Genomic DNA, 26,544 nt, shown 5'->3' with positions numbered 1-26,544 from the left:
TAACTAGGGATGTCAGCGCGTACACCAGCGAATAACTCGCGCGTGAACGCACGATGTGACAGTTTCGCGCAGCAGAGAAGCGCACGTGGCTTTAAATTACGAATGAAGCTACATTGGCCTGTCGACGTCAGACTCAAACCATGTTTACCTGGACGTCAACGTAATGAGATTGCATAGCAAGGCATGCGATGCAGTATCTCACGGAGCGGCCGTCTCCTTTGTAAGCACACGTCTGTTGCTTCCCAGCAGGTAAACCGGTTCGCAAAATGACGTTCATGTCAGTTACACTGTAACACACTTTCGCATTTGTGCTGAGTCTACGTATTAGCTAACAGTTTTTAAAACACATTGCACGTGTGTAAAAACCGCCGCATAAAGCTTGTGATTATGGGCGCTTGTACGATTTGACATGAGATAAGGTGTCTGGACCTTTCCTGTCAAAAGCAATTAATGCCAAATATTGATGTATTGTGACGTTGCGAGTAATTATTGGCAAAGGTGTTGACACTCTGAATCGACTGAAGAGTGCTCCCTACAGGCTACCAACCAAAGCCAAAAATTTCAATAAATTACTCTTTTTCTCTCTGCCAAATCGGCATAGTTCGAAAAAGGAGTGCTTTGAACGCCAATTTATCGTATACAGAGAAAAGGCAGGAAATCAACTGCTAGGACGTACAGTCTCTGTCAAAAACTTAGAGCCCATGGGGTTCACTTTCAAGCGTTATATTGGGACTCCAGGAGCATTCATGGAAGTCCTACCTATTGCAGGAGGCAGTACCAGAAATCTTCTCATGTCCAGGAAATTTGGAGCGCTCGAGATCCATTAAGAACGACACAGTGTGGCTCAAAAGAAAACCCCCTGGGCTCCAAACTTTTGACAAAGGCTGTGCTTTTGGCGCAGGTGGTGGGGATTTTCCTTCTTCTGTAAAACCATGTCATGTTCATAATACTGAACACTGAATTTAATGTGTCAGTTTTCTTGAATTCATATGTATGCAGGCTGCATCATTTTATTCTGTAATGATCTCAGAGTTGCTCCTTTAAAGCTGTATTATCTCGTCAAGTGGATATCGTGCTCACTTATAGTTCACAATAATGACAGATCAGCTTCTTCGGATGATACAATTAACTTCTGAATTCCTCCTTTTAAGACAAGCCTGCAATGATTGGTTTAAAACACCCGGAATTTAATTTATTTCGTGGCATGCCTTCCATGTCCCGTCTATCTTCGTCCTCTGAGGAGCTCTGGAATTTTCCAATGAAATAAAACTGCTTCCTGCTGGATTCCTCAGTGAAAGAAAAAAAAAAGAAGAAAGGCGAAACTTGTAAAGAAGAGTCTAAGTGGATAATGCGCTGTAGAGGGCACGGGCACGGCAGATGTAAGAGGGAAGCAGCGGCCGCCTAGCTTTCACCTCATTTAGGCAGGCAGCAGGGAATAGAGGGAGGAGATCCGCAAACAGGGTAATTGCCGCGAAGTTCCTAATTGGCAGCCGCCGATCCGACCAGTCATTAAACAAAATAAAAGCTTATTAGCGGCATAGAAAAGCGCCGGCGATAGTTTTATTGCCGGTTAATTCATTTGGAACAACGTGCGGGAGGCCTTTGTTCGCTCCCAACTCCAGCCATAGCCGCCCCCTCTCTACCCCTACGCAATAGGGCGGAGGAACGACGCGCCTACGTTAATCTTAGCAAAAAAAAAAAAACGACTAAAAGGCGGGGGTGGAACCTGATGCCGCTTTCATGCATCCGAGGGGCTTAAGGCAGTTCTCCCCATATTCAACCGAAATGAGCCTCTCGCTGCGTAGGCTGTTCACAGGGGTCATGAAAAAATAAGAACAATGTTAAAGAAATGAGCACTTCACTGTAAATGTGTAATGACCTGCTTCGAGCATGGCCCATGTTCTCACATTCCTCGAGTTTGCCCGCGGGCAGTGTTTCGGCAGCCTTTACCCGTGCGGCTACTAACTTAAACGACGCGTTGGTAAACCAGGCCCGTGGTTCGGGATTTGCGAGGCCGCAGCCCCCCCTCCCTGAAGGAGGGGAAGGGCGCGTCGCACTGCCCAGCGCCGCGCGGCCGGCCGGGCGTGAGCGCGCGCGTGTGGGGGCAGCGCCAGTGAGATCGTCGTTGCCGGTTCGGCCCGCAGGTGCCCTCGTCGGCGGCCGGTTCCCGGGCGCGAGGCTGCAGCTCCTCTCCCGAGTCGTGCTCGCGGCGCCGTGCAGGCGAGGCCCCCGCCTGTCCCGCGCTGGGTCTCAGTGCTGGTGTCGCTGCCGCCGGCGCTCTCCTGCAGACGCCCCACACCCGCTCGACGTCGTCGACCACGCGCTCGGCGCTGCTCGGCTCGGCATCGTGCCCGACGCCAGCGATGACTGCGCCGACGCCTGGCGGCGTGGCTCCCCTGCCGCCCCGCTACCGCTTCAGGGACCTCATCCTGGGGGACTTCGCCTACGGCGACGACGGCACAAGGTCAGAGTACGCCTCCTGTTGTGGTCGCGTGCCACGGCTGGCCCTTGCGTGGCCTGGCTGCCCGCGCGCGCTCTCCACGTGTGCGTGCGTGCAGGTATAGAGAAGAAGTATATACCTGCACGCATCATCGCTTCCTCGTTCTCTCTCCCTCGTACACGTCGACGGCTCGGTGGGAGAGGAGGAGGGACGCTACAATTTACCGGTTTGCTCCCTCACCTCCGCCTCGCTGCTTTCCGGACCTGCAGGCCCGAGTTTTTCCCCAGTCTGCCGTCGGCTGAGCTCCGTAAAGTGTTTCTCTAAGGCATGTTCTAGGACTGCTCTTGGATGGTGACGGCAGATTTCAGCTGGACAGGACGGCGCTGCCTTGCGATTTCTCCGTAGTGTTCCACAAAATAAAATGAACTGTTTCTTTTCCTTACATCACCGTCAGAGAACAACAAAAGTACGCGAGGGTAGCCTTGACGTTGTTCTATCGTCACGCTTTCCAAGGCGGCAAGCTTATTTATCAGTTTCATTTTGTACCTGCTGAGTTACCTGCAGCACATTTTCTTCCGCTCTTTGCCGCTATGTGTGTTTTCTTCATTGCCTCCGTAGCGATTATTAGGTACGAAGGATGACAGGCGTTTTAGTTTTGTTTAACTCTGGAGCCACCAAAATTTCCGACACTTGAAGCAATACGGAGCGTAGATATGAGGAGCTTCTCAGTGCGTGTAGAAATAATACGTAAATCGGAAATTGAACGCTACCAATCTTCTGTCGCGTCAGGAATCTTCGCTCCCATCATGCATTTTTTACTGACTTGCGACACGTGAAGCAGTATAAAAAGTAATAATAAAAAAAAATGCCATAGCGGTCGCTACTTCGGCGGCCTGGCATGTTAGCCCTAGCATAATTTTATTATTTCGGGTACTGAGAACGAGATCAACTTTCTTTTTACTATAAAGGATGGTAAGCATTGTGGTGTTTGCTTCTGATATTTGTTTTTGTTGTAACATATGATGCAATGAATTTCAACACGGTTGTTGAGTCACTGAAATTTATTATTTGTTTTTTTTTCGCCTAGTTCACGTTATACCCAAGAGGGAAAATGTTTTTTTAAATGAGCCAAATCTAGACACCGAATTTAATTGCAGTTCATCTACATTTGTAATTTCGCCCATACATCTTTTATTTGAAAACCTGTAAAGATTAAATTGGTCATATAACTAGAACTTTAAAACATATCACGTAAGTTTGCAATGCGTTGCTGCATTGGAAACTGTTGGAAACCTTCTGCGTTTCCAAAACTGCATTGGAAACCTTCAGCGTTTTTCTCTGTTTCCGTAAAGGTGGATTTGGCTCATTTCGAAAAAAGAGCCTGCTCAATTATTCCCTAGGTTTACAGGCCGTCATCATGCAAGCTAGACGCCCATGGCAGGTCTTTAAGGGCGTAAGAGATTATGTAATACTCTGGCTACCTTTTGTGCTGCAAGCACCGGTGCGCTGGAACTGTAGCGGTAAAATTTGTTTAATACGTCAGCGTGGAAAAGAAATAAAAATAAAATGAATTTTACTTTATTGACGCTTGTGTGTTGGGGGGTCTTTCAAAGCGGCTTTTAAATATAGTGCTGTTAAGAGATTTGCGAAAATGCCGCTCTTTCATTTTCCTGCATGATGTCCGACTTAAAGCAACTGCAGTAAACCAGTTGTTTTACCAGTAAACAATGACGTCGAAAAGACCTGGCTAGCGAAGTCCGGGACGAAGCACGCCGAGCTCAACGCAAAACACCTTCTCTGTGAACTGTCGCAATTACGGAAGTGTAAAAACTACAGAAGAACACCTGTCGAAAAGACCTGGCTAGCCAAGTCCGGGACGAAGCACGCCGAGCTCAACGCAAAACACCTTTTCTGTGAACTGTCGCAATTACGGAAGTGTAAAAACTACAGAACACCTACTCCGTCATTAGACAGCCAGCACCGGTTACATTCCTATTTAGCACCGCTTTCTTTCTTTTTTTTTTACGGCGCTTTCTTCAGCGTCGCATGGCGCGCGTTTGTCAACCTCGCGCTGTTTATTTGAGAGCAAACAGGATGCTTCTGAAGCGTTCTGTTATTCGCTGCTCTCACGCATGTATCAAGCGAACGAGAACAGCTTTATTGCGCGAACTGAGAGTCGCGGCCTTCCTTGCAACGCCTCTTTCAGGTGTCAGTCTCGGGTTATCTGCACATGTATCTCCCTCCCGTTCGCGAAAGCTTTGTCCTCCCTTTCACAGGGTTTACCTTGTTTTCGCAGCGTACGCTGTTGCATTTTATGCACACAAAGGTGGAAAATGTAACCGTTGTCAGGGAAAATTATGGCTGACAAATAATGGTTGCATGCTCCAGTGCTCGTACGCTTTTTGACCGGGGCTTGCGAGTGAATTCGGGCTCAACAGGGCAGCTTATGACGCCAGCACAGAGATACCGCATAAAAATTTGTAAGGGCCGCACCCTTTCTTTTTTTAAATTGTGGTATGAATTTAGAGGTTGGGCTCATATACAAATTAAGGAAAGACGTATATAGCCCTATTTATTCCTCAATTATCTAGTCCATAACAGGGGGTGCGGCCAAACACGGATGCTGCTCTTACGCGAGATTATACGGTATTTAAGCAGGTTTTGTAACTGAATCCTTTTGTGTCATCACACATCAAGAGAAGAAAGAGCGACAAAGACAAGACAGACAACACGGCGGGGATTTCGCGATTAGTAAGCTTGTAACGCGCAAAATAGTTATCGACTCTGTTTTATTGCAGATTTCGTTCGCTCTTTAAGCGACGCGTGCCACTAAGTACGCCGCCCCCATTGCAAAAACCCTTTCATAAACACACACATACGCAAGCAAGCGCCTAACCTCGTAGGCCGAAGCGCGCATACAAAATACCCTGGCCCTCCCTGTCATTTCCCTGCCCTCTACGACAGCTGAAAATAAGATAGATGTTGCTTTGCTTTGCTAGTCTTCGTAGCATCGCAGCTTCGATTAGCGTAGGAAACATGCAAGCAGGTTCGGGCGTAACATTAGACGACTTGCGCAACAGCGTTTTCTTCCTACGCACTCGCGCTCATACACTCGCAGAGAGTGTTGCAAAATGCCCATGGCCATGCATATTCCTGCCTTTATCCGTGCGTCCAAAGAATGGAATCCGGCACTACTGCTATCTTTATTTTTTTCCCACGATGCTCTGATGGTGCTACGATGAAACGGTACCCCCAGGACATATAGGTTGTGACGAGGAGTTTCCTGCTTTGTCCCCGGAGAAGCGGATATGGAAGCGAGGCACCCGACCCTCTATTTGTTCGCGTCGCAGGCCGACCGGGTTATACAGGCGCGGAGGGCTGTTCCCATTGTTCGAGTGAAATCAATCGCCCGTTTATACAGGGTGCAACTTTCGTTTTCTGCATCCTGCTTCGCGCTTTCGTTCTTCGAAGCGCTGCGTCGCATCTACGTGCAGGCTCTACGCGCGAGTGTCGGGGGCAACACGTTTTCGGTCTGCCTGCTTATAAAGCTATAGCTCCAGTTGGGTACAAAATCAATAGGCTCTTGCATGCTTTGTGGTCTTGCGACCTGGGGTCCGTTCTAGCCGCCGCGGTGGCTCAGTGGTTATGGTGCTTGGCTGCTGACTCGAAAGACGCGGGTTCGATCCCGGCCGCGGCGGTCGCATTTCGATGGAGGCGAAATTCTAGAGAGGCCCGTGTGCTGTGCGATGTGAGCGCACGTTAAAGAACCCCAGGTGGCGAAAATTATCTACAGCCCTTCACCACGGCCTCCGTCATAGCCCGAGTCGCTTCGGGAAGTTACAAACCGTGGTCAATTCTGTCCGTAATGGGGTAAAAGAAAAAAAGAACGAGGAGGAAACATTGTGGTAACTTGACTGCGGCCTTCGGGGCAGGCGTGCTTTGTTGGCTTCAGTTAGTGCACTTGACGTCGAAAGTATTTTTATAAAAGACCTTGCAACTCATTTTGAAGTATTTCAGGAAACGCGATGTGCCGATGTTATAAGCGTGCCCTGACTTCCGTTTCCTCAAGGGTACTTCTCGCAGAATGCTACCAATAAGCCGAAGCCGGGAGTGAGAGCCTGCGACCCGAAGAATATTCCGTTTTTCCTGAGGAAGTGTTCTCCCTAAAATATGCGCATGACAAGTAGTGTCCGCGCGAAAAACACTTCTAATCTATTTTATGAAATCGGGTTATGAGCGCACGAGTTGCAAACCGTATTTTTTTTCTTTCGCTCGTTCGGAAGACGTGATGTGAAGAACAAAGGGAAAAAGAGAGCTCCAGAGTAAATCGTGAGGGTCCGTAGTATGGAAGCAAGGTTGAAAAAAAAAAAAGAAACAGTGGAAATGGAGGTGGAGGTTGGGGGAGCACGGAAGAAAACAAATATTTTTTACCGTAATATGTCTCTATTTCTGCTTTTAATAGATAGTTATGTGAAGAGGATTTCAACATCAATTCTGGGTAATTAATGTTTACCCGGCACGTTGGCTGCATTGCAACGAAGTGTGATCGCTGGCCGAGATGTTATTCAGTACTCATCTGAGGAGACAAGAAGGGAGGGAAAAAGAAGAAGACTGCGGCGCTGGTGTCGTATGTTTATGTAAATCTTTGATAATGAGGTTTGCATTTGAGCGGCCGTGTGCTGTCCTACTTCTGCTTCGTTGAACATTGCTGGTATAGATGCAAGCCCGTGGAAAGCTGAGCCAGCAGCACCACGACGAAGGTGAAACAAGCGTCGGCATAGCTGCCATGCCTGTAGCCGATTCATCGTGTTTCTTGCTCGGTTTTTCATATCCTTTGAGTGCGCAGCAACAGTGTCTGGTGGTCTTCGTGCTCTCGGCGCAGATACTTGCCAACTGAACTGCCACGTCGTGCCGTTGTGTGCTTAAATTTCTCTTACATCATCGAAGTTATAATAACTGTCTTCGACAGTAGCGACGAGATAATTCAATACTCCTTAAAACAGCTTGGCTAACCTCTCAGTCACGCCTTTCCTTCACTTCTGTCGCTTCGAAAATGAGGTCACAAAATGTGCGTGAACATTACTTTCTAAGATTGTTTGATGAAATGTTTGAATGCAGTGCAATTCTGATGCAGGCCGGGTGCAGTCTCGAACAAGGCATATCATAGAACTATCGCATCAACGCGATTATTGCTGAAACTTGCATTCCCGGCGTCCTTTCAAGGGTACATGCTCTTCCCCGCCTTCCCGCATTAAATTACTAATACACGTAACAGTCTTTAAATGCCGCACTCATGCTGCTTTCATGTACTTTGGCTTAAAGCTAGTACGACTAATAATAATAAGCTTTTTATACTACAGAAAAATGTTCATGCGATCGCAGATTTGTCATACGACTCTTACCGTGAGCATCGTTTTGTGTGTTTGCACATCCATTTAGCAAATTCTTTGCACCATGTCAGTTTACTGAAGCGTTAGACAACGGCGAAAAAAAAACAGCACTATATTCTAGAACTTCCAAACTCAGGAGAAATCGAATGTAATACGAATGTAAGATACTACCTCGGGTACACACCAACTATAGAAAAGAGATGTTATACCCTACCGACTACAACAAACGCAGTTCAATTACAAAGTGCTATTGGATTAAGAAATGAGGAGAAGATGATGTCTGCTTGGACATGTTGATGTATTTGTGCTTTAGTATGCACCATCGTCTTTTCTTTCTCCTTTTAATGCGTACAATAAACTTTCCTATTATTCGCAGTCCTCATTTTGTGACTCCAATGTATTGTTGCGCTTGCTAAGTGCGCTCCCAGTTGTCGAAATTGAGAAAGTAACGTTATTTGTGTTCAGCGCAAACTAGCACTGACCGCAAAGTCTATTTTAAGGCGAAAGCCTTTAATGGCTTATTCTCCCGTCCGTCCGTCCGTCCGGCGTTACATCCAGCGCCTGGGGTGACTCATCGACGAGCGCAGCTGCCAAAAGGTGACGTCATCTTCGTCGACAGGTGTAGCTGTCGGCGGGGCGGCGTCGAGCGCTGCTCCGTCGTCAGTCGGTGTGCGGCAGCTAGTGCAGGTAGAGTTACTGTATATGCTAACTCTAAGTGCAGGAGGATGACTCCCAAGCGGTGCAGCGATTCCGCGCCAGGTGGTTCGGCTCAGCAGCGGAAGGGCGACTCTCCGACTACGAAACGGCGAAAGATCAACGAACGCATGCGTCAGCGGCGGCTGAACGCGTCGCCTGTCAGCAAAGCCAGGGAGGCTGAACGAACATAGGCAGTCGCTGGCAGTCGAAGTAGCGCGACAAAGGCTTTCGCCTAGCGCACTTTAAGCTGCCAAAGTGCCCCCACAGTTTTTTTACGCTTTTCTTTTTGCCCTCGTCGGTAGGCACCTGTATGGGATGGCAAGTACAAAACAGTTCTAAAATGACTTGGATTCCATTTTTGTACTTGCAATCTTAGGCGGTTGCTTGAAGCCAAGCCACGTCCCCCGCTCGCTCTTTGTTGTAGGCTCAACCCCAGCAATATTATGGGGCGTGGGGTCAAAACGGAATGGAATCATTTTCAGAATTGTAATATTCCACAACTCACTGTAACAGCAAGTACATTCAGCCAGAACTCAATAATTCTGCCCTCTGCACAGTATTATTTTGTTGTTTTCAAAGCTTACGAGGCGAATTTTGTATTAAAAATATGAAAAAAACACAATTTATTGTCACTGGCATTGATAAAAGTTGCCTTAAAATAGCCCTGGAGCACTTTTTATGAAAGGGGCGCTATGACTTCGATCTTGAAAGGTGTTGCTTAATGAATAATCTCCAGCAAGAATTTTTCCAATGCGTTTTGTTGAAGCAGCGAATACGAGAATCGAATTTTGCCCTTTGCCATCTTCGCACCTTTCCTTCTCTGCTCGTGGTTCCTATAGCACTCTAAAAGCTAGGCGCCTGCCTGCCGGTTCCACCCAGTGCAATGGAATCATTGGGGTATTCATTTGGTCTCTCGAGCTTAAGTGTCCCATCCATTTTTTTCTTTCACCGCGGCCGTGTTCCCTGCTTGACTCCAGCAAAAGTTAGTCCCACATGCGCGCGTCAGTGAAACCCTTTCTGCCGCTCAGAAGAAACTGCGCTCTCTAGACAGGGGAGCTGCGATGGAGTTCTGATTACGAGGTCAGCGTCTTAACCTCTACACTACTGCCGAACAAGGCCAGCGGCAGTAAAAACCATAGTTGCATCGGCATACTGCACGAGAAACTAAACAAAACAATGGTTCGTGCACGTGCACCACCTATTGGCGACCTGTACTGTCCAGAACGGGCTTTCTGGGGCTCGCCGTGAGCAAGATACACACCCGGCTGCTGAAGAGCGTCGTGAACTTTATCATGGCCAATGCGACCTGAGAAGAACGTCGCTGCGTAAAACGCTACCGAAGACCAGCGGTGTCGGCGGGCGAAGCGGCACGAACGGGCCGCGACAGAGCGACGAGAGCCGGCGGGAAGCCTAATCGTGCGCCGATTGCGAACAGTGGCTCTCGCAAGCGAGACTGGGCGTGGACCTCTGCTGAAGCCTGTCGCAGGCCGGACGGAGGCCGAGCGCCGAGGCGATCAACAAGCTCGAATGAAACCTCTCGCGAACGGGACGCCGTTAGGCCATGCGCCCGCGGCAGAAACAAAACGCCCGTTCAAGAAGCATATTACGAACGATCAGACGGGCTTCGGTGGTACGTCGCGCCAACTGGTGTGGTTTCTGCTCGAGTTGCGCAACGTTCCGGCGCATGCAGTGCGGTGTCTGCGTGGAAAGGATCCCGCACGGGAGTCTTTCGACAGCACTGAAACCTTGGTGCACATTTGTGGGCGTTGGTGAATGAGCGAGGATTTCGTTTGTTTCATGGAACGGATGCTTCCCATTGGCGCCGTTTTGACAATTTTTTTTAAAACGCGGTTCAACCGGAGAACTTTTCTTTAGTAGCTTCATCTCGAGACGGCCCGTTTTCATCCTCAGAACCGCGCATTTGAGATTCCTTCCACCAGCCTTCATTTTTGAGCATTTATGAGCTGTGAGACCGAAATTTCTTGGCTAGTGTTTGTGAGGGGAAGGGCACTAAGCCTGACTCCAGAGCAACCTCCATGTAACTCCCTCTTTTCAGAGGAAATAAACGTTTTTACCACCACCACCGGCACGCATAAGTAAAACTGGCAGTGTCATGCGAAGCGTGGCTTACAGGAATTTTTTCTGCAGGACGATTGCTGTATTTTAATTGGACATAATTTAGGCGGTTGCCTCACAAAAAATTGCCGGCTACTCTGTCACGAAATTTCCTTAGTGGTCAAGAGTGGTCACGTGACCTTGTGACGTCCTTACAAACCGCTCACCGTGGCACTGCACAAGTCCAAATAAGTCTGCGTTGCTGGCTGACTAGTTTGTCCGTAAGAAATGTCACTCTCGTAGCGTTACTAGCTTATTTCAAAACATGAACTCGAATCGTGGAGGAGAAAAAATGCTTTCAGTGACGTGCTGTAGTCGTCCCCTGGGCGGTGGACTGTTGGGCCTAATACATTACGTCCTGGAATAGGGAGGGAAACTCGGATATGTTGCGCTGAAACGCGAGTGAAAAGGGCATGAACACAAGGAGCTGTCTGGTCTACCAGTTCCCATGAATAGGGTGCAACGATCTTCTGTTGGGAGGGAGGCCGGTGCGGTGAAACGGAGGAGGGAGGAAGGGGGAGGAAGTTACGACGCTTTGGCACGTAGCCTTGCATGTTTGCGGCCTCCGTAACTGCCGTTCTAATCGGCCAACGTCGGGGATGCGCTGTGGGTGCCGTGTCTGGCTGGCCGTCTGCACGTGCTTTCACGTTACGGGGTCTCTGAACTTTCGCTCTCATAGCTCATGTCCATATTCAGTGCTGCGCGCTGGATAGGCGATCCGCATAATCTGGGACTCTGGGAATATATGTAATTGTTTTTATACCTGTAGCTTTTACCGTATGTGTTAACACCGCTGTGGGTGGCGATGGCATACGTGAGGAACTTGCTATCATTTTGTGCAAATTTTTAGCAAGGAATGATGACAGGGAGTACGCAGGAAGTGTCAGGAAATGCATAGAAGCACGTCTCATGTATACGCTTGTGAAAAAAGTGTTTCGTACCAGAGCAGAGAAAGGAGAGTTTTTTTTCTTTTCATTTTAGCCGAAGTACATTTATGCATGCAAAGGGATACCTTTTTCCTGTTCAGTTTCCGAATAAAATATTATTCTGAGCTAAGAAAATGTCAGCCAGCAGTTTCATTTCCAGCCTCTCTTAAAGCAAATATTATCAGTGAACTTGGTGAATCAAACTTGAACCCGCTCCCAAACAGTCGCGCACTCACTTCCTGGAAGATCCTGGAGAGATGAAAGTTAAATAGCGAAGAACCCCTCGAGAACGCTGTTGATGGGCGTTCCTCTTAAGAATAGTTGCTTGCATGGCTTGGTCAAGTACAGGTGTCTTTTAGGACAACTTTGCCTTATAGCGGATAAATTTGAAATTCCTTGCAGTAAAATGAGCAGGCATAGGTGATATTCTTGAAAAAATTGGCTGTGGTTTGACCAATGGCCATCCCGAGTAGAACTGCGGAAGCAACGGCGCGGCAATCGCATCGGCGGCGGCATCTCAGGGGGCACTTTGGCTGTCTAAGGTGCGTAGAGGCGGAAGCGCTTTCCGCACCACGTTGACTGCTTCTGTGGCGCTGCTGACGTCACCACTGGATGACGTCACACATAATTAAGTGCTAATTACTAAGTAATGAAAATTACGAATTAATTGCTAATTACTGATTAATGACTAAACACTAATTGACTGCTGATTAATGACGCTTAAGCTTCGCCTTCAGGAGTGGAACGCGACAGCGTGTTGTAGCGCTGCCAGCGAGTCCACGGAACGCCACCACCCGTTCGGCGCGATGCCTTGCCCTTTGAACGCAACGCTTTTTGAGGAAAGGAAATGGCGCAGTAATTCTCTGTCATCTAGGTGGACACCTGAACCTCACTGTACAGGAAGGGAGGAAGTCGGAGTGAAAGAAGAAAGAGGGGCCGTAATGAAGAAAATAAAAATTGCATTTAAGGAAAAGAAATTACGCAGTAACTGTCTCACATATGTCGATGGACTCCCTTCATCCGTTTGTAGAGGAAGGGAGGTGGTCGGAGTGAAAGAAGAAAGGGGGGCCCGTAATGAAGAAAATGAAAATTGCATTTGAGGGAATGAAATTACGCAGTAACTGTCTTACACTCGCTCCTCGCGCATGCGCAGTTGGGGCTCTCCGGGGCTCCGCGAAATCGCTCACACCTAGCGTAGTGTTGCTTCCGCAACTAAAGTTCTGTATGGCCAAGTTGCAATGAGCATTTTGCGCTCAAAGTGCGCGCCACCACTGCATTTCTAGTACGTATGGACTCCAAATTAATCAGTTCAGCGCAATCGTATAGCACCTCGGCTGAGCCTGTAAACGCGGTGACGTTTTCGGTGAGGCTTAGAATATATACTATTGTTCCATTACGGGGAGTTTATGCAGGAATACGTTCTTACACTAGCGGCAGAGTCCATGGGATGACTCAGTTCACATGCAGCGCCCACGTGCAAAAAAACAGTTCGGCTAGATCAATGCCGCGAAATGCGGGAAGGCCAGGTTCTGTAATTATACTATATTGTAAGAATCTGGACAGATATAATGCATAGTGTGTGGTTCTCTGGTCGCGCAGGAAAATAGAGATTAGACCGTGTCAAACGGGAATCCTATGGAATAAATCATCAGTAGCATGAGCTGTGCGTTTGGCTGCGATATTCTTTATCTTCACGTTTCACAAGAACCCAGTTTTAATTTGTCGACGAATATAGCGATAAAGAGCACTCCGTTACCTCTAAAGGATGAAGAATTATTTATGCTCTTATTGCCCGGGAAAAAAATTTACATTTTCAATTTATCCTCAGGATATCTATCTGAAAGAGCTTGAGGATTACGACGCAGATAGGTCGTTTAATTTCACCGGCGAATACGGTCGTCCTTTGTGGTAATATACTCTCTTCGGACTCCTTTGTCAGTGCTTTCGAAGTCATTGTATTAAGCCCGACAACTTTGTGCGTTAGGAAGCTCGGAACTGCATTCGTAATAAGCCGAGGACGATAGGACGTTGATGAAAAGTTTCATGATGTTCTTCCAGATACAAGAGTTCGCTGTGCTTGGTACAAATATGTTCGGCAAACTTCGCCCATGATTAATAATGGGGCAGCAATTACAGCCCTCCGTATTGCTAAGCTCTGCTTCGAACGCCGCATTCAGCGCTATTTTCCTTTGTTTGCCTTACCCTGTACTTCCATGCCTGATTTTGCTATTCACGATTCCCGCTACCTCATTTTGTTTTGTCATCGTTGCATATTTTTTTCATTGTGTCCTTCCCTGAATGACTGCGCGAATGTCGTGCGTTGATCGTGATTACACTCCTTGCAGATTGGTGACATGTTACGTTTGATATCTTGCGGTCATAAAAAAAAAGCTCCTCTTCTTTGATGCAGATGGTTGCATCGCTATCTGGAGTAACAAAGTTCGTTCAGTTTATCGTTCATGAGATTATCTGCGGCATGCAACGGCTGGAAAGAAAAAACAGTCCCTAGAACACGGGCTGAAAGCGAGCTTGGCGGCGAATTGCAGCGCGTATGACCGCAGCCCAGCTCAGACTTTGCACGATATTAAAACAGATCAAGGCGTTTTTAATGCTATAAAATGACGCACTGTAAAAGAAGAGCGTCCCGATTTGAGAGCCACGTAGCTTAATCAGAGATCCACCTTAGTGATGAAAAAAGAAAAAAAAGCCACTTGTCAACGTTGGACCGACGGCACACCTATACCGTGCGTGTGTTATTATTTTAAGTTATAAAGCAATTTGACCCCGCCGCGGTGAATCAGTGGTTATGGCGCTTGGCTGCTGACCCGAACGACGCGGGTTCGATCCCGGCAGACATTGGTAGAGCGACTGCTCCGGTGTAGCGGTGGTCCTGGGTTCGAACCCCGGACCAGGACGAATTTTTCTTTAACTACGAAGTTTCTGAGAAAGCTGTACAGCTTTCCTTTGTAGCCGTATGGCTGCGCTCGGGTGGATGCCAATGAGTAATTACTCCCTTATTACAAATCTACTCCACCTTGGGGGATTCCCCTAAACATTCGACCAACACAGTTCCCACTTCGAGTTATTGATCAATTCGCTCTCGTCCTACCATAAGCTTGCCGTCCTGGTTAGCTCAATTGGTAGAGCGACTGCTCCGGTGTAGCGGTGGTCCTGGGTTCGAACCCCGGACGAGGACGAATTTTTCTTTAACTACGAAGTTTCTGAGAAAGCTGTACAGCTTTCCTTTGTAGCCGTATGGCTGCGCTCGGGTGGATGCCAATGAGTAATTACTCCCTTATTACAAATCTACTCCACCTTGGGGGATTCCCCTAAACATTCGACCAAACCCTAATAAACCTATAATGCAGTTTTATTGAACTAACCACATCATAACATGAAAGTCACTTCAATCACTGACTCAAGTAGGAGGGGGAAAATGAGCGATAGCCTTGACCTGGCTCAAATTCTGCGAATCTGTCGCAGTTATGCTGAACGTGATAACTACGGTTAGCTCATTCTTGACGCAAATAGTCCGTGATTTATTGCGGCAGCATGTACACACACTTACCGGACCGCCATGAGGTAAACACGGAGCTGTCACGCCTCGTCACTTCGCGAAGAAAGCGCCAGAGGCGACGAAAAGAAGTTCAACACCGAGGCGCGCGGCGCGTCGCCTGCGACGCAGTTCGGCATGCTCGCGTTTTCGCTTGACACGTTTCACAAGCACTTCGCCTACGCTTCCCCTGTCAGCCCGCCGCCTTTCTTGAGCTGCCTTGACATGTGGGACTGACGCACGTTTACACGTAGGCGGTCTTCCGGTAAAAGCAGTGACGTACAAAAATGTTGCACGAGTACCACAATGATAGGATGCATCAGCGCCGAAGTTTTTCACCACCACCACCACCGCCGCTGAGAAAATCTTGGAATTCGACTCGCGAGGCGAAAGCGAGTGGCTGAAGTGCGCGACGTTGAGTACCGCGGCTACCGGGGCGCTGCCGGCGTTGGCAGCTTTAGAACTTCATTTAGGATTACGGTTGTTCGGTAGACCGTTTTTACTTGTCCTCTACCATGCAATCTGTTTTTCCTCTGCCGTAAGATTTGTAACCTGGCGCGGCGTGGAGGTTGCGGTTTATATGTGTAACGCGAAGGCAGCTGAGCGTACACGCTCGGGCTGTCAGTGTTGCTATAGTGTTCGGATGCTGCACTATATTTCTGTAAAGTGAAGATGTCTCCCGGCTTCGTGTAGCACGCAATTTTCGATGTTTCTGGGTCTCCCAATAGAGCACTGCGCCGATTGGATGCTCTTCCCTTCCTAGAAGCCAGTACCTATGAGCGTGGCTTCATCTTTCGACGTGAACTTACGTATGTGCTCTATCTGGCTCCCCCCCGGCGACGAGAACGAGCAAGTTTGCTTAAGAGTAAACAGACGCGCCCTCTCGTTTAAGCTTGTGGGTGCACACATGTCGCCATCAAGTGCCTTCGACGCCGAAAGATTGAGCGACTTGCTAGGGGTTGAAAATCTAGACCTTGGATCATCATAGGCGACCTTGACGCTCTTTGCACCATACACCATGTGGGGAGTCGTTAGGGTGAATCTTCAGGAAAGAATGCTTCTATCCTTCGCCTCTAGACATAATCATCAGCGTCTTAATGACGGTACCCCTGCTTATATTCGAGGGGCGACTTACAGCAGCTCTCTGGACTTGGATTTAATTTCTCGGAGTCTTACCAGCAGCGTCGGGCGGTTATCAGGTACGAAAACCCATAGCAGCGACCACATCCCTACATATCGAATCATTGCTGGCCTTCGGACATCAACCTCTAGCACTTTTATGGGACGAATGAAATTTAAGCGCACACGAAAAACGCACACAAGAGGAGATACACACAGGACAGGCGCTATGCACCATCTAGCCCAAACAGAAGTTTTGTTGAATCGATTGGTCAGCGTTTAAAGCACTTATGGAAGACACTTGCAGAGAACTAGTCTGGAAGAGAAAACTAAGCAGGCCGTGAGAAACGCGCCATGCTTCTTCAATCCTTCTGCAAAGCACACGTGGCCTGATATGCAACTGAAGCACCTGCGATCAATACGACGGAGGAACAGAGCGTAGATGCCATCCCCAAAGTTGCGTCTCGACCTCAGAGATGCAAGGTGCATACAGAAGAAAATTGAGCGCAGAATTAAGCTCCCGCAGGCCCAACGTTTAGAGTCGTTCTGTGAAACGCTTGATCCACGGAAGCACATGTCACGCACCTGGGGTGCCGTTCGGGGCCTTCGATCATCCCTTCGAAAGCTCCACCCATTCATGCCCCTGGCACTCCACCAAAGGCGTGGCGAGGTCCAGGTAGTAGAAGACTTCTGCGTTAGGATAGCAGACCACGGGCCACATCCGGAAGGCTGCATTGCAACGATGTTCCAGCTTCTCGGAATTCACCAATGGATCTTCTCTTCTCCATGGAGGAACTTGACGCCGCTCTGGCCAGTTGGAAGCGGTCATCATCGCCAGGACTCATTGGTGTGACTCATTTTGCACCTGCAAACCTAGGCAAAAAGGCTGCCACAACTTACTGCCACAATCTGCACAGATCTCAATTTGCACGAACGATATATATTTTTGGGCATCAAGTGTGACGCGTCCCTAAGTTCGTGCCAGACTTCAGAAGGCGGCATCGATACTGACACTTTACCTTTGTCCGCAGAATCTTGATATCTCAACCGAGAAATGCTCTCTTGTGGCGTTTACACACGAAGCAATTTCATCTTATACCACCGAAGTCTCTGGCGGAGTCCCCATGTCACCAACATGAAAAAGAGACTGACTGTGGTTGTCGATGTTCTCTCCTTCCTCATGGGAACCTCATTAGACGCACCAGTGCGACCAATGCTACAACTGTAAGATTTTCTATTTCTGGGCTTCTTGCAGTACAGCATTCTCGTATTTGGAAACACTGGGAACTCAAGTACCGGGCTCTTTAGAGTACCAGCGCAAGCTCTTCGTATGGGTCTTGGACTGTCGAATTTTGCCACTATACAGCGGCAGCTGCTGTCATTGCGGTTGAAATTATGAGAGCAGATATCGGCAGCTCACTTGAGTCGCCTCTCAACATCTAGCAAGTCTTTAATCAGGCTACGCACTTTCCCCAAATTTCTTGATGCTCATCACACCTACCTGCACGTTAAAGATCCCCAGGGGGTTGAAATTATTCCGGAGACATTCACTACGGCACCTCTTCCTCTCTTTCTTCTTTCACTACCACCTTCCTCCCTTCCCTTACGGCGCTGCTCAGGTGTCCACCGAGATACGTGAGACCAGGGTGTCGAACCGGTATTTTTTCGGGTTCGGTTCGGGTTCGGGTTCACGCCTTTCGGGTCCAGTTCCGGGTTCGGCTCCAGAGGGCCATTCCGTTCCGGTTCGAACCGGTTCGGACCGTCTCGGACCGGTTCAAACGGGTTCAAACGGGTTCAGGACAAAAAAAAATTTAGAACGCAGATGGGTTTCAGTGATATGCGTTTTCTTTTTTCTTGCACATCGCTATACAAAATAAAAAAATGCAAAGATTTGTTTACGAGAACATAAAAGTGGGCTAGTTGGTAACGGTTGCTTAAGCAGCGCAGGAAACAGGAGAAACGGAAGTCTGGAGACGACACAGACGCGGACTAACAACTGGTTATTACATTCTCGGAAAAGTATATGAAGGCGCAGGACTCAGTGAACCATCCAGAAAACAGAAGAGCAAAAATTAAAACTAAAAAACATACTGCGCATGCACATCGTAGTCGAGTCATGACATCTTTTTCAATCAAATTCGAAGACTATATTCCATAGTAGACGGCACTCCCCTATCTCCTTGACCTTATACAGTTGCCACGAAAGCCTGGCTCTTTATCTACGAAACTGATGTATGGTGAAGCAACACGCTCATCTGCATCAGTATAGTCAGAGCAGAAGCTTGGGCGAGTTGGTGATGGTTCACTCGCCACATAGCGCTAAGAAGACACGGACACAAGAGAGACACAGGACGGGCGCTAGCGCCCGTCCTGTGTGTCTCCCTGTGTGTCCGTGTCTTTTTAGCGCTATGTGGCAAGTGAATCATCTGCATCCTTCCTGATCATAAAGGCCTGCGCCATCTTCCTGAAAATTCGATCAGAGTGATTAAACAGGAGACTTGTCATTCTAACTGGGGAAGCAGATGAGCGTGTTGCTACACCATCTATCAGTTTGGTAGTTATGGAGTCAGGCTTTCTTCGCATTGTGTGAGGTCCAGGAGATAGGGGAGTGCCGTCTACTATCGAAGATACTCTTCGTATTCCGTTGAAAAAGACGTCACGGCTCGACTGGGATGTGCATGCGCAGTATGGTTTTTAAGTTTTAACCTTTGTTCTGTTTCTTTTTTTTTTTTTTGGGGGGGGGGGGGGGTTGTTGTCTGTGCCCTGCGCCTTTATATACTTTTTCCAGAATAAAATAACCAGTTGTTATTCAGCGCTCATGTCACCTCCTTTCTTCCTTTTGTCGTGTTTACTGCGTTACTTGAGCGTGAAAAAAATTGTTTAATGCGAGATGTTCTCACTTTACCCATTTTATTTATTGTCCGCAGAAAAAAGACGAATTTACGGTAAGAGCTGCAAAATAAAAGGAACTCGAAATAAATGAAAATCGGCTGTGTATATAAGCTATAATCTACCTTATGAGGTGTAGGACGAAAAGCCGATACATTTTGCATCTACAAGACCCTCCTGTTTGAGCAGTTTGGGAGACCCCGTAGCGCGAGTAATAGGTCTCGTACGCAGTGCACTTACGGCCCTGTAACTACGCAGTGTACTTACGGGGCCCCAAAATTGCCGCCGCACGCGCCCGCTACGTTCCCGCGCACTACTGAGAAATGAAACTGTCATGTATCGGCACGTATACAAACAGACAGATACCTTTCCGTCACACCGAAACCGACTTGCCAGTCCCCCCTCCTTTAATACATGGTAAGAAAATGTTCGAGAATCCCTCCACCGCTCATCCCCCATCCAACGAGAGCCTCGTGGGAGCACTGGCTCTCCCTAACGTAAAGAACTTACCAAAAACATTTTATTTAAATCACCTATTCGACATCGCCTTTGTGACTCACGTTATATATCCTGAGCCCCTATAGCTCAGTATCTTCCAAAACTCAGCTAATCGTGGCTTCTCACTATAGTAAAGCAAGAAATTTGTTCGTGATAGAATGTTTCGTACTCCTCCTGGGGCGCTATCAAAGGCAACCTTTGCGTCCACAGAATTTTTTGCGCCCTTGATAGAGTGATACAGAGGGGTTAATCTGGCGTGCACCATTTGTCCACCAACTTGTTTCAGGAATTTATTTCCAAAGCTACAAACAACCCCTTTCTGGTAGCTATGCTTATTAGGTGAGTAAGTGCTTGCCTGTCTTTGCTGGACATGTTCGCGAGTGCTGATTCATTCTGTTTTCTCACTCTTGGCTTTTACTTACCTGTACGGCCTCTCCACAAGGCAGATGACAAATGTTGCGATCGGTCATTACTTCCTCTACCCATACATCTACAGCCTTACCTAAACTTTCTTGATACTAGTGTATTAAAGCGAAGTCAGCGGATGTACAGTGGAGCCCACTTTAATGGCCACAGATATAACGAACGCTCAAGGAGAGGGCTGAGTCGGGTTGGTTGGTTCATGTTGGATGGTGCGGCAGAACAGCGCTGACGGGCGGGACGGAAGAAGAAGCGCATGTGTTTGTCTCATCTTCTTCCGTCCCGTCCGTCAGCGCTGTTTTGCCGTACCATTCAACGAACGCTCGCTTATTTCGAGCGGGTGTGGTGCTACAGTGAAAATATGCATAAGGGCAACGGAAATTCGTCGCAGATACAGCGAACAATTCTGGCCACACCACTCGGTTATAGCGAACGAGGTGGCGTGGTGAACTACCCCGAAGTTGTAGAGGGCGTCCTTCCGCTAAGCACGCAGATGAAATAGCGCCTCTCAACCTTCATTACACCGCCCCGGAAAGAACATGTCAACCCAGAAATGGAATTAAAAGGCGGCACTGCTGTGCGCAGCGCTAACCGGAAAGTCCGGCGTACGGTAACACTGTAAATGCTAATGTAAACACGGTAACGATATGCTATAATCTCTATTGAAATAGTAAGTAACCGCCGGCCAAACCCGCGTCGATGGCCAACGAGGGCAATCATTGCCTACGTGTTCGCCGGCTCGGCAAAGCATCCTGAGTAGAAGAAGCGCGGTGCGCGTGAGACAGGGGCATCGTCAAAAGCGAAGCTACTGACGAATCTCGCGGATCAACTAAAAACAGCGATTAGATAATTTTTGAAATCCTTGCTGGCCATCCCAGTCACGTGGTATGCATAGCTTGCCCAGTCGTCTCAATCTTTGGCGCCGCTGCAATGTGCAGGCATTGTCATATAGCTGACAGTGCAACGGATGCATTCTGCGCCACAAGCGCTGCACTACTTCGTCGCTGCATCAGCCCAGTAACGACAGAAGAAGCTCGAAAACACCCTTGACCAGATGATTGCAGATTTCTGGCAACGCTTCGTTGATCCATAGCCGACCGGATGTTTCCTCGGATAACTACGCTCCTGCTGACCACAAAATCGCAGAAGCGCCTGCTCTGACGGAGACGTCGAACACCAAGTGCGAGCTCTTCCTACTGCCAGGAATCTCATTTAAGTGGCCGACCTGCCACCAGTTGCCATGCACACTTCATCCATGATTAGTTATACCCCGTCCCTAAATTTGTTAGTTGGCAGCAAGGTCTCGACGAGGATTAAATGACCGCCCTAGATAGCCTGGAAAGAGCCGCGGCAGGCTCTGCTTTGCACAAGTTGGCACGCATTACGCAGCTTTGTAAGAAATAATTGCCACTTTTAGCGGCCTTAGCATTTTTGGCTGTTGTAAGAAGAATCCACTTGCTACGAGCATCAGATATAACGAATGGAACCTGCGGGACCGTCCGGTTCGCTATAAGTGGGCTCGACTTAGTTTTACTCGGCCACAAAAACCTTTTTCACCCTTCAGACATGGACCTTACATGTTTGGACGTACTACCTTCGCGCCAAAGGGGCGTTTGTGCCGTAGTCAGTGCATTTCAACCTGTGCGAGCAACGAGAAACAATTTCAGCAATAATATGATATTTTTGTTATGATGCTGTATTCTTTTAGAACATACTTACGCAGCCTCTTAAAAAACCCATTGACATCATACATTTCATTATAACACTTACGTCTGCGATGAAAAACTCTTGAATTCCGTGCGAACTCTTCGTGTTTCTAGGACGCAGAACCGCCGCGTTCCACGAGGTCACTGTTCAGACACAGTGCACTTTAACGCAGGAGGAATATGCTGCGCAAGTTCAACCTCCTGACTGGTTCCCTTTCATGGCGTGTGCACCGTCTGGAATTTTCACGTGCGGGCAGACGCAGGTAGTTATGGTGACGTAAGGCCTTATGACGAGATCGCTGAATTCGACGCGGTCAAGTAAGGCATGAGGAGGGTCAGAGAGGTTCCAAATATTCCATGCAACAACCATAAAACGAAGCCTAAAAGATAGCCGAATAGCCTAAAGCATCTGTAAACAGTTTTCTGTTGCGCCGCCATTAGTACGAATCCTACTCGGAGTCAGAGGTAAGACTATGCATGCTTTTTTAGTTGTTCTTTTTACTGCGTTAGCAGATAGCCTGCTTTCCCCAAAATAACCGCACTGCGTGCGTGCAGCTTCCATCCTTGATGCACACTCCGGTGGACGACACATCAGGGCATTCACTTGTAAAAATTCACCTTCAAAAACTTTCACCCATCTCACCACCCCCCAATACCCACCTGTACCCGATATAGCCGATGCAGATTGTTGTGAAGGCTCAACGTAGTCAATCGCTCAAGCGTTCTAAGAAAAAAAAACACTAACAATCATAAGCCTGTCGCGTCAGACACTAAGAACGGGAAATATGACTGCGAAAAGTAGATATAAGTCGCCAGACAGAGAATTCAAGATCGAGCAGTGCGATAACAGCGGATGGAGCCGCGCGCTGGCGACTGGCAGAAATTTTTTCTTAGAAGCAGAACAATTTCAGCGAATCGGCATAACGAAATCACTTCATCGTAGTTACATTGCATTACAGTAGCATATTTTTGGGCGTAATCACTATCGCATGCCAGCGAGCACATGTATTTCTGCATTTCTCTTCTGTGTAATCGGTATTTAATTTTTTCCTTTTTAGTACATCTCCACCGTTGCCAATAACCTGCCTTTCGTTGCTTATTTCCGTCGCGCGCAAGCAAGAATATGCGGATTCTAAAAAAAAAAGAAGCTGCACCAATTTATACATGCTTCTTTTGGTAATACTAGTAGTAATATCTCAGGTTTAACGTGTCGAGTAGACATTGGGGCTATATGACAGACGGTGTAGTGGAGGGCTCCAGATTAACGGAGACCAGCTGGGGATTTTCGACGCGCGACAGAGCACGCTGGTTGTTGTGTTTTTGGAATCAGCAGCCGAGCTCCACAGCCATTGAGCCATTTTTTTTTCCTTTATTGCCCTGCAGACCCACCGTGAGGGTTTTCATTTAGAACTTGCTGTCTAAGACAATGAGCGCCTACAAAAGTAAAGGTTGCACTACCCACTACGGTTGCTGAGTGGTTAGGGCGCTGGGTTACTTATTCGATGTACCCTGGTTCGAACTCATCTCCAGCGGCCACGTTTCGATGGAGGCGAAACGCAAAAGGCACCGTATGCTGCGCGACGTCAGTGCAAGTTAAAGGTCAACTGCGCCACCTTTTGAGAATTTCGCGATACTCAAGGATTGAAATCTATACAGGCTGTAGGTAAATGATACTAAGTTTTTTGCACTACCATTTAAAATAGCGACGTAATCGACGATTAAATTACAGAAGCGTCAATTAGGCTTCTTACCACGCACCAGACCTCCTGTAAGTTTGCTGTAGCATATACTGGGTACCATTTTCGCACTTCCCAGCGCAGACAGCTACGGGTGGGTAAGTCTATGCGATAGATCATATCATTTTGACGGAAAACAAGACGTATGCCGGGATGCAAAAAAAGTGGGGCTGAACCGGGTCCCGAACCGGTTCGGAACGGTTCCTTTGAATCGTTCCGGTTCGGGTTCAGTTCCAAGATGGCGAAAAAAATATGGGTTCGGTTCGGTTCCGGTTCCGGGCAAAAATTCGGGTTCGGTTCCGGTTTCGGGTTCGGGTTCAGTTCCGGTTCGACACCCTGCGTGAGACAGATACTGCGCCATTTCCTTTCCTCAAAAAACCAAACAATTTTTAGGCAGCAAGAAGCGATGACGTCAGTAAAAAGCACAGTTTGAAAGATGACATCTACCGCTCTACGACTGCTCCACGACTGCTTTTTTTTGTTACATATTTTCGGTCACAAAAAAATAAATACAAATTTCGGTTATGTTGCCGAACGCACAAAAGATCGGGAACAATTGTTTCCTCCTTAACAAAGCAGATAGCAGCGTGTCCAAACTGGTGTGGCAGTAGCGCTCCACCCTGGCGTAAGGAAATGGAGAAATGGTTGACGGAACGGTGAGCGCAGGACGTGTACACACGCCTGCGCATGCGGCCGCCGTAGATTCGCCCGTCCTCGGGATGAAGCGGCAGCGCAGTGGGGCTAGCAATTTACGAATAAGGGCCCCGCCGATATATACAATGGCGCCGCACCGATGGCGTGTTTCCGCGTTCGGGATTGAAATCGAAGGAGAATGCCATTTGTCTCGCAAATGGGACTGAGGAGAAAAGTGCTAGTCCTTTTATAAAACAAGAAGGAAGAAAGGAAGAAAGGTTACGTTCTGCACTTCAGGAAACTGGCAGTGCTCAAAAAGCTGTTTTCAGATTCCCTGAGGGGAACTATACCCTGCGCTTGGGTCGCCAGCTTCCTTGAGGCTCTTGTAGTTTGTTTTTTGTTTTTTTTTTGCAGCCTTCAGCTTCGATTCGTTTCCTTATTCATTCGTTAAGACTTTTCGTATTCCTTCTCTATCACCTCTTGCCGTCCTGCCCGTCCTCCTTTCCCAGCAATTTCGCTCGGGTGCAGGTAAGTTCGATGCCGCTTGCCCTTGCCCCGACGTGACATTTTCACCCCAATGGACGGCATTCCTTTCTTCAGTGCGGTTCTCTAGAGCTTCTCTCATACAGCGTGAGATCCCCCGCGAGCGCTCTCTCCCCTATCCAACGTAGGAGCAGACTGTGATTCCGACCCCCGTTCTCGTTTTTATCCTACCTTTCTTCTACTTCGTCGTTTCGCGGCGTCCTTTCACGTGCCTCGCGGTTTACGCTTCCCGAAAGCCCTCGACGCGCGCCATTGCCCACGCGCCGCTCTATGTACACCCGCTGGCGCAACGAAGCTCCACTCGCGAGCGGTGCTTTTACTTCGACGCCACTGAGGAATCGCGAAGGGGAAAAGTGGGCAGAAGCCTGGAAAACGGCCGGAGCGTGTAACCGCTGCCACCCTGTTTGTTTCTCGCCTTCGTGAGTCCCAACGACGGCGTAGGGATGCAATCGATGGCGGCAGCGAAAGTCGATCGCCTCTGTTGAGTTCCTTCCTTGGTGCCTGTTTGTTAACGGTATTTTTGGTTTTATTTGTAAGTTTAGTTTCTCAGACTTCATGTTTGTATGGCTGTTGTTTCTGGTGAGTGTAAGTAAAGCTTCGCTTGGCTGCGCACCCGGTTAGTTCGCTGTATTCGAGGAGAGTCCATTTTCTGGCGTACCCCCGGGGCCGCTGACACTGCATCGATCACTGCTGCATCTGCCTTCTTGGATGACAGTTGCTGGGCGCCATGTGGTGGGCCCTTGTTACGGCTTTTTTCTCTTTATTATTTTTCTCGTTTAGGTGGTCTAATGGCTTTCCTTGTTAAGGTTACAAAGTGTTTTCCACCAATGTGGCCTGCATGACAGTGCTATCTTAGTGAGTGGAAAAGAAATAAGCAGGGAATACAGCGCAGCAAAGGAATCGAATGCCAGTAAAAAAAGGTAGCGCCACAAGTCACAAAAGCCGCCCGTGAACACGCCATTATACCTCTCTGGCCAACGCTTTAGAGCAGCGAAGTGGTGTATGGAACCAAGTAGTAGTAGTAGAAAACTTTATTGACAAGCAAAACAAAATGCTCGAGGAGAAATGTACAATGGGTGGTGTCTTCATTTCAAGACTCCACTGGCCTTGGCTGCCGCTCTAGCCTGCGCAACGAGTGAGCGCTGCTGATCAAGCTCTGAGCTGAGCAGAGAGGTCTCCCATTGCTCCTTCGTTCTATGTGTTGTGATGTCCGGGGGTTTCGGGCCCTTACATCCCCATGTAATGTGGTATGCATCGGGCCGGTCTTCGCACCACGGGCATTCTCCTTTATAGCGCTCGGGGAAAATGATGTTGTATTTGTGAAGATTGGGGAATGTATCGGTCTGGAGTTGCCTCCAGTCCCGAGATTCTTGAGCGTTAAGCTTTTTATGCGGAGGGGGAAAGTGCTGTCGTTGTGATCTTAGAAAGTGGAGTCGCGTGTTGTAGGTGACGGGAACTTCGGTAAGAGAGCTTGGGTCGGGGTTGGAGCCCGCTCGGTTGGTATGTCCTCGAGCTAGTGCGTCCGCGACCTCGTTGCCCTCTAATCCCGCGTGACCAGGCACCCACGTTATCTGATGCTTGAGGGAGGAATTAGCGCTCATAGAGTTGATTACTATGCCCAACAGCTTTTTAGGTATTCTGCCTGCAAGTAGGAGCCGACAGGCTGCTTGGGAGTCTGTCATGACGTGCACACCCTGGTTACGGGCGTCGCCGTACTGGATCGCCAGTAGGATTGCTGCCACTTCTGCTTCCATGATCGTCGTGTGTTTCAAAGAGGCGCTGACCCTCGCCCCCCCCCCCCCCCCCCCCCCCCTTTTCTGCAGTGAAAGAAATGTTGCCATTCCACGCTAGGTTTGCTTTCCGTACGAAGAAAAGGAATG

At 48.4% G+C, this 26,544-nt stretch overlaps 1 protein-coding gene across 2 annotated transcripts in view; it reads left to right on the top strand.

Annotated features, from left to right (window-relative positions):
* Positions 1-2,261: 2,261 nt before the first annotated feature.
* Positions 2,262-26,544, top strand: part of SLO2 (slowpoke 2) — a 562,054-nt gene continuing 537,771 nt past the window's right edge. For both annotated transcript variants that reach the window (XM_089582856.1, XM_089582855.1), the window contains exon 1: positions 2,262-2,464. In XM_089582856.1, the coding sequence (XP_089438982.1) occupies positions 2,364-2,464 (101 nt within the window). In that variant the 5' untranslated portion in view covers positions 2,262-2,363. The remainder of the gene's footprint in view (positions 2,465-26,544) is intronic.

Source organism: Amblyomma mixtum, chromosome 3 (assembly GCF_055824585.1).
Source record: "Amblyomma mixtum isolate Tamu chromosome 3, ASM5582458v1, whole genome shotgun sequence".
Classification (NCBI taxonomy): Eukaryota; Metazoa; Arthropoda; class Arachnida; order Ixodida; family Ixodidae; genus Amblyomma; species Amblyomma mixtum.
This window is presented reverse-complemented; position numbering and strand designations above follow the sequence as displayed.